The 14,986-nt window shown below is 38.0% G+C and overlaps 1 protein-coding gene across 5 annotated transcripts; it reads left to right on the top strand.

The window, feature by feature from the left end:
• Positions 1 to 679: 679 nt before the first annotated feature.
• hmgn3 (high mobility group nucleosomal binding domain 3) lies at positions 680 to 9,845 on the top strand. 5 transcript variants are annotated; one of them, XM_030129287.1, is made up of 6 exons: positions 680 to 866; positions 4,037 to 4,087; positions 4,351 to 4,380; positions 5,618 to 5,665; positions 6,414 to 6,509; positions 8,932 to 9,845. In XM_030129287.1, exons 1-6 carry the CDS (start codon positions 852 to 854, stop codon positions 8,971 to 8,973), a joined length of 282 nt encoding a protein of 93 aa, XP_029985147.1. In that variant the 5' UTR covers positions 680 to 851; the 3' UTR covers positions 8,974 to 9,845. The 5 variants fall into 5 exon arrangements, with proteins under 5 accessions (XP_029985147.1, XP_029985148.1, XP_029985146.1 ...); XM_030129288.1 differs by lacking the exon at positions 8,932 to 9,845 and adding an exon at positions 6,706 to 7,733 and having other exon boundaries at positions 681 to 866; positions 5,615 to 5,665; positions 6,411 to 6,509; XM_030129286.1 differs by having other exon boundaries at positions 682 to 866; positions 6,411 to 6,509.
• Positions 9,846 to 14,986: the final 5,141 nt, after the last annotated feature.

The raw sequence follows: 14,986 nt of genomic DNA, 5'->3' as shown, positions 1-14,986 counted from the left end.
ATCTAACCTCTCAACACCTGTTTGACATGATCTTTTACATTCTGACAAAAACTGTGGGTTTATAGGCCATGAATGAATGAATGAATGAATGAATGAATAAATGAATGAATGAGCCATTATTCAGAGAGTGTGGCTTTCATGGCCCCAAAAAAGATATTAATATGTGGAATTTCTTTCCAAATGGACCTTGTTCATTGTATTGTTGTGGCTGAGGCTGGCTCAGATCCTGCAGGGGCTGCTACCTGTGCTGCTGACAGCCTATTTGCTGTGTCCAATCCACGGTGTATGATTACTCTAGTTCTTTATAGCATGGGAAACCTTACAAGACACAATGCCCGCCAGCTTTTCTGGAGCTCCTCTATGGCCGACATTGTGCCATTGTACCCTTTTTTTTTCTCTCTCCCTCTCGCTGTGTCCTTTGTGTTTTATTTACAGCATTCTCTCCCACATCCTACATTACCCAGATCCACCGAGAGTCGGCCTTTCTTTCATTGGCTCGTCTCCACTTTCCCTCGCGGCCGTCTCTGCCTTTGGGGATCTGCGTACAATGAGAGCGCGACCAATCACAACCGGGGCTCGAGGAAACGCTGACCAATAAGAGCGGGCTCGGTATTTACATGGAGACGGAACGGACCAATGGGGAGTCAGCACTCGAGAGGATTTTGAGGCTTGTATCCAATAGCTGCGCGAGGTATAGAGTTTTGGGGAGTGCATATAATCAACATATTATCGAAGGTGCTTAGATATTGATCCTGTATTTCGAGGTAGTTCAAATTCACCTCTCTTGGACCTTCGGGTTTGACCTTAATTTTTTTTCCCGACAGCTTGGGGGAGAATATTTCACTCGCAAAATGCCGAAGAGAAAGGTGAGTGTCGTTTTTATGCCATCCGGATCACTTCAACTGTAGTTTTGTGCTCGTGCATTTTAAGGCTGAAAATAGCGGGTGCGCGATTTTGTGGCGACGTCGCGAGGCAGGTGAGGTGATGCCAAAGTTTTTTAGGACGCGTCTTTTCCTTTTGCCGCTTTTCCAGGTGTATTTGACACGTCTCTGCTATAGCGTGGGAGACATTTCACCAACAACCTTTTGCTGTTTTTTTTTGTTTTTTGTTTTTTTTTTTCCTCCTACACTAGAAATCTTCCCGTGTTGATTTTAATGGCCGTTCCCGTGGTCGTTTTATTTGTCACTTCCCTGTCCACTGTGCGCACTGGGGAATGTCAGACAGAGCCGCCGGATGGATGCATGGATGCATGGATGGATGGATGGATGATGCATGGATAGATGGATGGATGCGTAAATCCTGTAGGAGACGTGCGTTATGATAATTCATCTGTGCGCGTGTCAGATAAACAAAATGTGTTTATCGATCTTTAATAATATGTAACCAAACAGCAAAAAAAAAAAAAAAAAAAACATCCGCACCTCCCTGTATAATTTGGAGTCTCCAGTGGTGGTGAATAGTGGGCACCAAGCCATATCCACATGGAGAGAAGGGAATAAAGAAAGGGGGGATCAGGGACAATTGCTGTTGTGTTAAAAAGAGGCCGTGACACTCTCTAAACAACAACGCACGACGAGCCCTAGTGCATTGAATCATGGCATAAATGGAAACTGGCTTTTCTAGCATCTAAAAACTGCCATTGTATTGTCTGCGCACATTCGCCTTTGAGGACAGAGAATGGGGGGCCTCTAGGGGCGGAGGTCGCCCACATGCAAATGATGCGATTGCCAACCTGCAGGCTAAACCAACATTTTTTTTTCTCTCTTCTTCTTCTTCATGGAGGGGGTGGACTGTCTCTCCTTACCTACCTACCTACCTACCTACCTACCTGCAGCCTCACTGAAGCACGTTCTCACTGTGACTGAATGTGAACGCAGGCTGTTGTCCTGTTATGTAGTAATCACATCTGCATAAATGAGCCCCTGTTTATGTTCTTTTATTCTTTGGGGAGCTCATTTCTTTGGCATGTAAGCAAGATGCTTCCATTAAAATGGAAATCATCAGGGAGTCTGCAGCAGCAGCAGCATCACCAGCCTTGGATGAAGGATATTAAACATAGATGGAGCTCGAAGCTGTTTCACACCAATAGTTAGAAAATATATAAAATATATGTGACTATATTCTAGTTGTAATGTTATCAGCAAATTATACAAGGTAACATATAATACAACATTTAATAACATAAATAGTATGTAAAATACAAGCATCATTTCATTTGATCAACTGTAATTATAACTTTTTGTGGTAAATCACTGTGTATTTAACTGAAAGTTTAGGAAAGGGCATGCTTGTATGTTTTCAGCTGCTTCTCCAATTTAGATATGTTTATGATTTTATTATGACTAGTACTGAATTTACAGTATAATAATAATAGTTTGGAACTAGGGCTGGCCAATATGTGGAATCAGTTTGATTAACTGAGGTTTTGCTCTCTTAAAATCACAAAATCAGCATTTTTAGACTTCTGTTGCTCAGCAAAAAGACAAAATTCAACCTGTTTGCTTTTTGTATATTACATTTTATCATATTTTTCTGGTTACATATGGCATATAGCTTTAGTTTACACAGATTTTCAGTCATGTTTTGTTTTTAGTTCTTAAAACAAGACAACTGTCAGTTAAAATCTGTTCATAATATTAAGAAAAATCCAGATTTTTCTGTTTGGGGGCAGGAAAAAAAATCATTAGTTCATTAATCAGCCAATATCACAGATACCCCTTTGACTTTATTTGAAGCTGGACAACTGTTGAATTGAATATCTGTGTTTAAATAGTAAACACATAAATAATATATAACACTAAACCTCAAATTTAATGTGATCAGGCAGTGAATCAGGAAATGAACATTAAACATAAATGTAATGTAAAATATATATGATTTTATTCCAGTTGAGAAGCTTAGAAGCTACTGAAGTTAAAATCTGTTGAAAATGTCAAATAGATGCTGATTAACTAATTATCTAAATCAATTAATTGGTCTATCTTTAGTTATAGAACACTTGTGAATGTTATTGTGCTAAAATCACCAAATATATATTTTTGGGGGTAAATTTATGACCTTTACTCCATTTTCAGAAGTATACAGTCTTGTTATTTTTATTATTTTATAATTTTTAATTACATTTGCTTCTATTATTAATCCATGAAAAAAAGTTGACCAGCTATGGATTTTCTAAAACTTACATAACAATAATAGTTTGGACGAAAGAACAAACTAATATCAGACTTATCAAATGGTATCACCAACTAATCACAACTCAGTCAAAGTAACGAAATGAATAAATGAATGTAGACTGGTGATCATTAAACTCACAGGGTCTGGAAGTTAACATCAAGCTAATTGTAATGAAAATCTAACTTTTAGTTCTTATTTTCCCTCTAAATCAGTATTGGGCTCCATGCACAGCTCCACTTTTTCCTGAACTTCAGGTCCTGTCTTTCATTATTGGACACATTGATTAATCCAGGTGTGCCTGCTACTTCTTGTTGTGATGACTGTGGTCAGGAACACCTGGATTAATCAATGTGTCCAATAATGAAAGACAGGAAATAAAGGAGCCACCTGAAGTTTAGACAGTAGTGGAGCTGTACATAGAGCCCATTTCAATTGGGAGGTCTTTTATTGTCCATCAGAGCCAAGTTTGAACATGTTCTGTTGGTACAGAGTCTGTAATTTATCAATCTATCTCTAACAGAAGTGATACAAGCAAGACCCTGAGAATATAATAAATAAATTTTGCGATGTTCCTTAATGACAACAACTGAAAATACATTTGAAGATTGTGTATTTATTATTTAATTGGGATGTGAATCTGTTTATAGGGACTTACTTATAGACTCCAGATGCAGATCCCCATAACATACATCATTAAATGTGAGGGTCAAGAGTTGTTTTAAGGTCATTGTTTGGGAGTAAATTCATGTAAGTCAACGTAACACCCCCTAAACACAATTAGTGTATGTGTGTTTTGTGGGTGGGTTACATTGTTCACATGTGCCCACACTCACTCTGTTAACGTTCTCTTCATCCCCCACAGTCTCCAGAGGGTCCCGAGGGCAAGGAGGCCTCCAAAGTCACAAAACAAGAGGTAAATGTTCTGGGTGTGTTTGTGTGTGCTGTGTGTGGGTGCGGAGACGTGCGTTCGGGTGCTGTGTTTTCTGTAATGTAATGAAAGTGTGTAAGTGTGAGTGTTGGATTGAGATAACAGACACATGACAGGTTAATGATTAGGACGCTTGTGCCAGTCGCCAAGCAGGTCAGCAGCCGGCAAAGGTACAACTCATATGTCTTTCTCTCTCTCTGTCACTTTCTCTCTCTCTCTCTCTTGTTGATCATCCTTTGCTCCCGTAGCCCACCAGAAGGTCAGAGAGATTGTTAGCGGTAAGTGTTTGGTTCTCCCCTCCCCTGTCTTCACCTCTGTCGCTCTCCTCACCCCTGGCCCAAAGGCTCCGTGGCAGTCTTATGGGATAATAAGTGTCATATTACCAAGGCTCAGGGTAAAGTCCTTGCCAGGTTTATGGATTTGATTGAGGCGCTGTGCATTTGCAAAATCCATAAACACACTTCCTGAGGCTTGGACCTGGCTTGGTATGCATGTTGTCTTTTCTCTGTTGTCTTTGTCCAGTCTCAGTCTGGTCTGTTGCAACACTTTGTTGACATGTAGGGCTGCATGATAAAAAAAAAAAATTACATGTAGAATTTTTAATTGAATGTGATTGGTCCAAGTTAGTGAGAAAAACAATACTCAAACATATTAATGGAAAGCATTAAGAATAGCTTTCCTCACCTTAAAGGATAACTAATGGATCATAAATGGATCTCCTGGTTATCATTTCTGTGTGATCATGCAGCTCTGCCATACAGGCCATGTGTTTCTATTTATGTTTACTTTGCATGTTCAACCCATGGAGTCTTTGCATGTTCCTGTATATTTGCATGTGCACTTTAAGTTGTCATAGTGGGAAGTCTTATGTTTTTTTGCATGTTTTTCCAATTTAATTCCTTCTAGTTGCATGTCTTCAGCTGTAAAATCATTTTACAAATAGAAAAACATCATTAATAGTTTATCTCTCATGCATTCTTTCAGGGTACATACAGGCCTCTTTATACCTAGAGTTATAAATTCCTTTCTTTTATCTCAAGTGCATAACACCAGTAGTTTACCTTTTTTGAGAAGGTGTTCCATGCAGTGTTAGCTGTTGGCTTCAGGTTAAAGTGTTCCATGCTCTGCAAGCTGCAAATGCTCCATAGCAAAGTTACTCAGACTTTGTGGATAGAAGTTGAACTCTCATCTGATATAGTCATTGTGCGGTGGTCTGAGGTCAGTGCACTTTAAATAGAGGCAGATATTTAAAACTATGCAACAAGGACATTATCAGATCCCATTGCTTTGGCAGAGCAGTATGAATACTTAAGTATTAGTAATATTTACAGTGTTATTCAATACAGTCTCAGTGTGTTCTGCACTCCTGCACACTTTTAAGCACCTGTAGCTGAGGCAACAGCATGTAAACAGTGCTTCAATGGAGACAAGGTGGAACTTAAACTAATATTAATCCAAATACTATGAACTAAAAGCTCAGTCAATCCTTGACTGGTTTGTCTATTTTTTTAGAAGCCTGCTCCACCCAAGCCTGAGGCCAAGCCTAAGAAGGCCATCGTCAAGGTAATACACAAAGACACACACAAACCGCTAAGCCCTCAACTGTGTATTTATATCCTCATAAATTTGCAGCGGTGTGAGGTAGACAGATAGACCCTACAACAAGTAAATATACGTGACCAGAGGCTATGCTCACATAGAGCTCACAGATAGATGACTAAGTGGCTGATATTGCAGAAATAAGAAACAGAATGACAAAGTAATAGATACAAAATAAATCCATCTGAGTCAGTGAATGTCAAGCAAACATAAAGTAACTAATCAATAGATGTGGAACTCAACATCAAAGTAACCATATTCAAAGGCTATTGTTTTCCCTCACAGTCTGTAGAGCCAGTGGAGAAGTCTAATATTAGTCACGAGTAGCTCTTGAAGCCAAGTTTTTACTTTGATGATACACCTACACCTTATCTTAAACAGGGATTTATTGGTTTTTGCAGTGAATAAGAAAGTATTGGTAAGCAGTATAAATAAAGCTTTCTCAGTGAATAAGATTTATGTACTTATTCTATTTCAGATGCTATGGATGATCATCATTTTTCTCCTCACTTTCAGTTATGGTCTTATATCAGCTGTCAGAGGATGTTTTTGTAAATAATGCAATATGCCATTTTCTTAAAAATCCTAATATTTTGGATCGATCGAACCTTTAAAACAGACGCCATATTGAAAACGTTGTCTCTGTATGCTTAGATTTTCTTCCAAAACATGTGAGTGGAAATGATTTTTACTCATCTCTATCATGCAGAAGGTGGCAGACGAAAAGGGCGCTAAGGCAAAGAAAGGCGGAGCTAAGGGAAAGAAGGACGATGGCCCCGCCCAGAACGGAGAGACAAAGACCAATGAGGTACGAGGAGAATCTTTTGAGAAATACCAAATCGATGAAAATAGAAAATGTGTATTCACTTAGCCGCTGACAAGAAAATAATGATTTTTGTTTCCTCATTTTGTCCGTTTGTGTACAAATAACCACATCTGTCTCCTGTCACCGATACACACATATGTTTTCCCACACTGACGCACACACACGCGCACACACACAGATCTATGTGTCTCGTCCGTCTGTCAGTGTGTCCTCCATCAGAAGCACAGCTCCCTCCTTGATGTCAGTGAGAGGACAGAGCGAGACAGTCAGAGTTAAGGGTACGACCGGGTGCCTCTAATCCATCTGTAGTGTGTGTGTGTGTGTGTGTGTGTGTGTGTGTGTTTGGACACTAACTCATTCCTTTTATAGCCGTTGTCGTTAAGAACATCACTCTGTGTGGTTTGCAGTGTTGTGTGCCTCGATAGAGAGAAAAGAGAGAGAAACAAAGTCTTGCAGGAGAGTGAAGAAGTGAGGATGTGTGGCGTTTTCCTGGCTGTGTGCAGTGAAGTGGGCCAAGGACAAGTTTTTACACATCAGCAGGAAGCATCGGTGCTTCTCAGAGCGCTGAAAGGCGATTGGTTCAGCACGTTCACTGGCAGCCGGCTCCTCCAGTGGACAGACAGGGGAAACAGGCAGGAGATGCCGAGTGAGATCACACCAGCTGGATTTGATCCACTGGTTGAGCTGGTGTTGATTCCTGCACATCCAGGAACGTCAGTTTACGTTTGTAGCTTTTAATGGTAGTAGGAGTATCTGAAGTCAGTATTTATTTCCTTAAAGAATGCAAATAAGCCGCAATGCAACACTTTAGACTGAAAAATATTCACTTAGAGGCTTTTACACGCAGCTAAAGGGTGTTCTATGAATAACGGCTTTGTAGAGTGAGCACAGATCAGTCATATTACATCTCTTGATCCTCGTGAACAACATCTAGCATTTGTAGATTTTTCCAAGTAATGTGTAATAATCACTTTGTTGCATCTATACAGATCGTTATTTTGGATGGGGAATCACCAAGCAGCACATGTACCAAAATAATCCCCACATTGTGTCGTGATACACTGTGATATTTAATACATTCAGAGCCCATTATCTGTGGAACGGTAGAAGATCGAATAAAACGGCAAAAAGCAGGAATTATGTATTAATTCACTGCCTTGTGTTGTCAGTTTCACTAAAATTTGACAAGTGAGATGAGATTATTTATTTACAAAAAAAAAAAAAATGCATGGAGTCTTAACTCAGTGCCTCTTTAACCTACACACTCACAGTCATACACACACTCTGACTACAACTTCCATGGCCACAAGTGCCAACATAACAAGAAGTAATGGCTCTGGTAAGTCAAATTGACAGGAGAATCCATTTAGAGCGCCTGCATGTTTTAATAAGTATTTATGTGGAACCAGTATGATATGATGTATATTCCTGTACGGATATTTTGTCCCACCATTATTCTAGTTCCTGCCTAAGCTGTAGTTCACAGATTTAACCATAAACAGGTAAAGTACACATTAAAAATGCTGTTAACATGAGGTCACAGAGACATTTGGAGTGTTTTAGCTATATTTCATTTCTTTAATAGGTCAACAAAAAAACATCTAGAACAGGGGTGTCAGAGTCATTTTAGTTCAGGAGCCACATTCAGACCAGTTTGATCTAAAGGGGGCCGGAGCAGTAATATAATAGCATAACAAACCTATGAATAATAACTCAACATTTTTTTCATTGTGTCCAGTTTTAGCAATATCAGCTCCTCATTTACACATGTGTATTAGAACTTACACAATTACACAAAACATTTAATAACATGCATAATATTGTTAAAATTACACTGATTTTTCATAAGAAATTCCAGGTAGTTTGTGAAAGGATAATTTCTAAATATACATATTTTCATCATGTAATTTTACTTTTTTTCCACACTAAAACATAAAAAGAGAAAAAATTGTCATTATTTAAAAGCTATAACGATAGTATTTGACTTGTACGAACCACTTGAGATCATATCAGTCTGTATGTGGCCCCTAAAATAAATATGAGTTTGACATCCTTGACTGTTAATATCTCAAGTGTAATTTTGGCATTTTACTAATTCATCCCACGGGCCGGAGTGGACCCTCTGGGGGGCCGGTTTTAGCCCTTGAGCCGCACGTTTGACACCCCTGATTTAGAACATGAACCGTAGAGAAGTAGACACATCAAGTCAAATCCAAAGACAGTGATATTTATTTGATTTATTCAGTAAATGGGAGCATCTTTTATTTGTTGCCTGCCAAACCTCGGCAGACAAAAACAAGCAAAGCTAAACTGTGTGTTGTTTTTTTGCGTTGCCGTGTTGACTCAACCTGACGGACTCGACTGGTATTTGTATGTAACTCTCTCCGTTCTTTTCCCTGTTTAGGAAACTGAAGCAGCAGAGGAGGCGGCTGAGGAGAAGGCGTAAAGATGCAGACGCGTCCCCCCCCGACTCGTCCCCTTTGACTCCATGGCAGCAAAGCATCTTTTTTTACTGACGATTTTTGTACCATGCTGAAATTTTTTTTAGACTTGTGATAGTACAGACGGACAACCAGCAGCTCCATGCCATGTTCACTCCTTTTATTTCCACGACTTTCGTTTTATTATTTGCTTGATTCTCCTCCCTCCTGTATTCTGTGTTGCTATTGCCTCTCAGAAGAAGACAGACAGAATGAAGTGGTATGTTTTTACAGGATAGCTGCAGATGTTCTTCATCCTACCTGAAATATGGAAGGGGGAAGGGGGGGGGGCTGTAAATACGACTGTTATGATCTTTAAACCAGCTCCGCCTGTATTTGTAGTTATCCTTCTCTTTTGAAGATCGTCACCATTATTCGGCACCAAAATGAGGGGATTTCACTTTTCCTTACCTGTTATAGGTAAGGATTTTCGGGTGCTTTCAGCTCTGATACTGTCAGCGTCAGCAGTCTGAATCAGAAACAGGCTCAGAGTCATCTCCGTGGAGAACATCTGCAGCTTTTTCAAAAACCATACTTAGTTTTTAGGATCTCTGCCACTGTGTTTCGCATAGCTCCTTTTGTATGTGTGTGCTGGAGTGAATGTGTTTGTGGGTCTCTGTGTTTGACTTTGTTCACTTTGTTTCCCTCCCTCTCCCTCCCCCCCATCCCAAACCCTGTTCCCCTCCAAACGCCTTGTCCTGCAGCAGAGTGACATAGCAATAATGAGTGGTGCTTCTGTTCTAGATGGCTCTTTTGGCTTTGGACCCTCTGGGCTTCTCTGAGTTTCATCCTGTTGGGAGAATATTTTGAAATAAAAGAAAAAGTTGATGTCACATGGGAGAGTTTTGTTGTTTTTGTGTCTCTTTACTTGCTGGTGAATAAAACCACTGTGCGCAGAAGAATGTATTTTGCCATCTATGTAAACGCCTTATTCTTCTTTTTGTTGCGGCCCATAGTATAGAACACTCAGGTAGTCTATGCAGCGCTCTGTCAGGCTGCATGTATGTGTTTTGAAAGCTCCTTTTCAATGTGTTCATGTTTAGGGTTACTTTCTAAACCGACACAAAGCCTCTGCCCTGTGTCTGTGGGTATCTTTGTGTTCATGTGTGAGGTCGCCAGGGGCACGTGGCAGTGTTAAATACAACTGCTGTGTCAGGAAGTGAAAGGTCAGCAATTGCTAGAGTGGTGGAATAGATGAAACCATACGGTGATGAGCTGTCACTCACAGTCATGCACCGATTACTTGGATCGCCTCCTTTATTTTAACATGAAAGGTAAAATCATGAACTCCGCTGTCACTTATCTAGATCCAATTTTAATATGTTAGAGCAATAGGAATGTGAGGCTCATAGTACAGTGCTCCAGTGCCGGATTCATATAATTATGATTTGTTAAATCCTCTATTAGTATGACTCGACCTTTATCTCTTTCAAAATTGATGATTTAAAGCTGCTTACTAAAAGCTACTGCCTTCTAACTACACATAGATCATGACTAAAATATAAATAATGTTGACAAAGGCTTCTTTCTCAGACATATCCATCAAGAGCAGCACAGTCTGCTACAACTCACCGCACAGATGGCGCATAAAATGACTTTTTAGATGAATTAGTTATTATTTAGTCTGAGTTCTTGATACATATGTAGCGAGAGAGAAAGACTGCTGATCTCAAATGAAGTGGTAAACCTCTCAGTAAGTCTGACTTGTATGGACAAATAAATACTAGATGCAGATTTATTTTGTATGATAAAGACAAAACAGTGCTAAAATCAGAATCATCAGAATCAGAATACTTTATTAATCCCAACGGGATGTTATTGGGTGTTACACTCACTCGATTCAAGTAAAATAAAAGGTAGCAGGGAAGAAATGATCAATGCAACAGAAAAATAAATATTTTATGTATATATATATATATATATATATATATATATATATATATATATATATATATATATATATATATATATATATATATATACCAAATCTACATTTTAACCCATTAGGACCCAGTGTTACTTTTATGGCAATTCCCAAAAGATTTTTTTCTCTATATTTAACCCTCTTCAAGTGATTTATCAGCATTTATTGTAATATTATATCTTGTGTATTTTGTGTTTTTTCAGTGAGAATCAGGTATTTTCCTATATTTAATTCACTAATCATGTGGATGTTCATTAAAGCTCAGATTCAAGTTGAGGATTATTATATTAAAAACAGAGAAAACTGAAGAAAAAGTGACTTTTTCAGCTAAATTTACCATTAACTGAACACAAACCAAATGTCTCCATCCACTATCATTTGTCAAACTCCATGGGTTGTAATAATAATAATAATAATAATAATAATAATAATAATAATAATAATAATAATAATAATAATAATAATAGATTTTATTTATAGGTGCCTTTCAGGACACTCACTAAAACAAATAAAACACAATTAAAATTACACACATATGAAACACAAAGGTACAAATGGCAGCAGATAATAGTGAAATTATGGAATAGAGTAAGCCTGTCTGAATAAATACGTTTTAAACTGGGATTTGAAGGTGGTAACAGAGTCTGATTTTTTTTTTTTTTATGTATTCAGGGAAGGCAGTCCAGAGGCTGGGGGGGGGGGGCTTAATGGCTGAAAGCTCCGGACCCCATGGTGGGGTCAGGTGGGAGGGTGAGTTGGACAGATGAAGATGAACTAAGAGTGTGTGTGGGAATGTTTATGTGGAGGAGGTTAGTGAGGTACTGAGGGGCGAGGTGGTTTATGGCACTGAAGGTGAGAAGTAGGATTTTATACATGATGCGGAATTTAACAGGAAGCCAGTGGTGAACTGGTGATTCAATGTTGTAGAAGATGATGGTGTTTCCACGTTCACTACAGAGCCTCTGAACGTCCAAATGGGTCATATCTGATGATCATGAAAAGATGACAAACTGTATTTTACACCAATTATTTACACGAACTGATAAAATTAGTAGATCAACAGGGATTAAACAGTTTAGATCTGTAGAGGGTTTTGGTTGACGGTAGATGTTTCTGTCTTCATGGGTTAAAAAAGATAAAAGATTTATACTGAAGGTCTCATCGAATCCATGTTTTCAGTGTAAACAGCCAGGCTGTTTAGTCAAATACAGATGATGACAAATTCAAGCAAAAACCTGAATGTAGTGGCCTCCGGGATCACAATGCCCCCATCCACAGAGCAACACGGCTCAGTGAAAGAAAACGGTGTGAATCATATGGCCTTCACAGTCACAAGATCTCAAACCAGCTGAACATGTACTTGAGATGAGGGTGTATCTGATCAAAGGATGGTGTTCTAAAAGATAGTCCCTGTGGAATCAAAGCCAAGGGAAACTTAAGCTTGTTCCAGCAGCACTTTTAGGCCCAACACTATGTTGTTGCTCAATAATCACCAAACAGGCAAGTGAGCTACTTATTGATAATCAATGCTACAGGCTGAGAAAATGTTTAACTGATCATTGTGTGTTCTGGTACTGACTCATAACCTCTGACTCCTCTGTGGCCTTGTGTTGAGCTGACTGCTACAGGGTGAGGTTGCCTCCTTGTGGTCATGTCCACCAGCACGATTACAACAACACTAAAGGGGAAAGAAGTCAAAAAGTCAAACCTGACCAATCACCTTCCATAAAATACAACATATAATAATATAGTGTTTACATAAAGTGTAGTTTAAATGACTGGCATATACATATCTGAGCTTTGACTCTAAATGTGCTATTGTTACAGTAAATGGCAAAGTGTGATTGATTATCACTGCAAATCAGGTTATTATGGACTGGATTAACGACAATAACAGACTGAAAAATTTATATAATCCAGAGTTTTTCAACCTTGGGGTCACCTGGAATTCAGATGGGGTCACCTGAAATTTCCAGTAATTGATAAATAATAATAATAATAATAATAATAATAATAATAATAATAATAATAATAATAATAATAATAATAATAATAACAATAAAAAATATATGGTGAGTTGGGAGACACAATGACAATATATAAGACATGACAAACTCTGAAGCTGAAACTGAAGCACTGTGGTACTGTTTATCTGTTAAATGTTCATTGTGGTCAGTTTAAGATGCTGCAGCTCTTTCATAATTCATAGTTTGAGTTCTTGTTTGTTCAGTATTAATTTACAGCCTTGAAAATCCAAGCTGGACTGACTGTACATATCCTGACCAAGGAAAATAAAATTGTCACTTTATGCAGTAATCTACACCTGGCTTTTCTGCCTCCATCCATAATAATGCACATTATATAGACTAAAAGTTGTCTAAAATTAATGTTTATTTGCAACATAGTGTAGCAAACTATTACATGATCAAAAATAAATTAATTGTAGAAAAAAAAAAAAAAAAGTCACAGTTTTGAATGTCTGGGGTCGCCAGAAATTTGTGATGTTAAAATGGGGTCATGAGCCAAAAAAGGTTGGGAATCACTGATATAATCTGTCATTTCACCTCAATTTAGATCCACAGGAGTAAAGGTAAATTACTTAATGTGGAACTATTGAGCACAGAGGTGAAGATGGAAATATTTACAGCATAGATGGAAAATGATGCATGAACACTGTGACAAAAAAGATCCATAACTGGCCAAAATCTTGGTAAAGTATCTGTATAAAACTTAGAGAACATGCAGCACACTCGAAATATGGTGCCTCTGTGCATGTTTGACAAAAACAGGTGCAACAGTATCATATTGGTGATGTGTGTATAATTTATACTGTTTATTAACTTGGATGTGTATACTATATTAACCCACAAAAATAAACTGAATAATTGAAAGTTTACATAGGAGAACATTTGGTGTGAGGCTATTAGTTAATATTCTGTACTTGGACTTAAAAAATAAAAGAATAAGATAAATAATACAACATAATTGTGTTTTTATCTATGTGAGAACATTACACCTCAGGCAACAAATTCCAACAGGATTTAAGATTGGATTTTTTTTTAACGTATGCAACCAGACCTGCATGTGAATGTTGGAATAAAATAGTTTTACCTCGTCTTATGAAACGATTGGGACTGTGTGATGTATTCTTGATATTCTTGATAGTGTAACTGGGACTTGGTATGTAATCATTGGTGATTACTGATGTGTAAAAATAGGAATAAAAAGAGGACGGTGTCTGAAAACAAAATTATTTCAACTTTATGGGTAACAGTATATTTTTGTTTGAGATCCTTGCACTGCGAATGCAAAAGTGAAAAGAAAAAGCGAGTAAAGTTCGACTTTACAATGGAGCTTAAAACACACTCTTGCTTTAGCTTGATAACTGATGGATTTTAGGTTTGGTCTGTTTTGATAAGAGACAGTGCCGGTATTTGTGATTCCATTGCTTAGTCTTGAGTTTCCTTTATTTTGTTTTCCATCACCACTGTTTTTTTTTTGTTTTTGTTGCTTGGATATATTGTAAAAGAAGCCTTGGGGTCAATATATACAGGGTGGGGAAGCAAAATTTACAATGAACATTTAGTTGTTTTTTCTCAGCAGGCACTGCGTCAATTGTTTTGAAACCAAACATATATTGATGTCATAATCATACCTAACACTATTATCCATACCTTTTCACAAACTTTTGCCCATATGAGTAATCAGGAAAGCAAACGTCAGAGTGTGTGATTTGCTGAATGCACTCGTCACACCAAAGGAGATTTCAAAAATAGTTGGAGTGTCCATAAAGACTGTTTATAATGTAAAGAAGAGAATGACTATGAGCAAAACTATTACGAGAAAGTCTGGAAGATACTATTAAAGAAGAATGGGAGAAGTTGTCACCCGAATATTTGAGGAACACTTGCGCAAGTTTCAGGAAGTGTGTGAAGGCAGTTATTGAGAAAGAAGGAGGACACATAGAATAAAAACATTTTCTATTATGTCAATTTTCTTGTGGCAAATAAATTCTCATGACTTTCAATAAACTAATCAGTCATACACTGTCTTTC

The sequence above is a fragment of the Sphaeramia orbicularis genome, chromosome 24, assembly GCF_902148855.1.
Source record: "Sphaeramia orbicularis chromosome 24, fSphaOr1.1, whole genome shotgun sequence".
NCBI lineage: Eukaryota > Metazoa > Chordata > Actinopteri > Kurtiformes > Apogonidae > Sphaeramia > Sphaeramia orbicularis.
Note: the sequence above shows the minus strand (reverse complement) of the source record. Positions and strands in the feature narration are given on the sequence as shown.

Coding starts and splice junctions, on each gene's coding strand:
- hmgn3 (XM_030129288.1), top strand. Junction 4,381..5,614: donor GGTCAGAGAGATTGTTAGCG/GTAAGTGTTTGG, acceptor CTATTTTTTTAG/AAGCCTGCTCCACCCAAGCC. Junction 5,666..6,410: donor CTAAGAAGGCCATCGTCAAG/GTAATACACAAA, acceptor TCTATCATGCAG/AAGGTGGCAGACGAAAAGGG.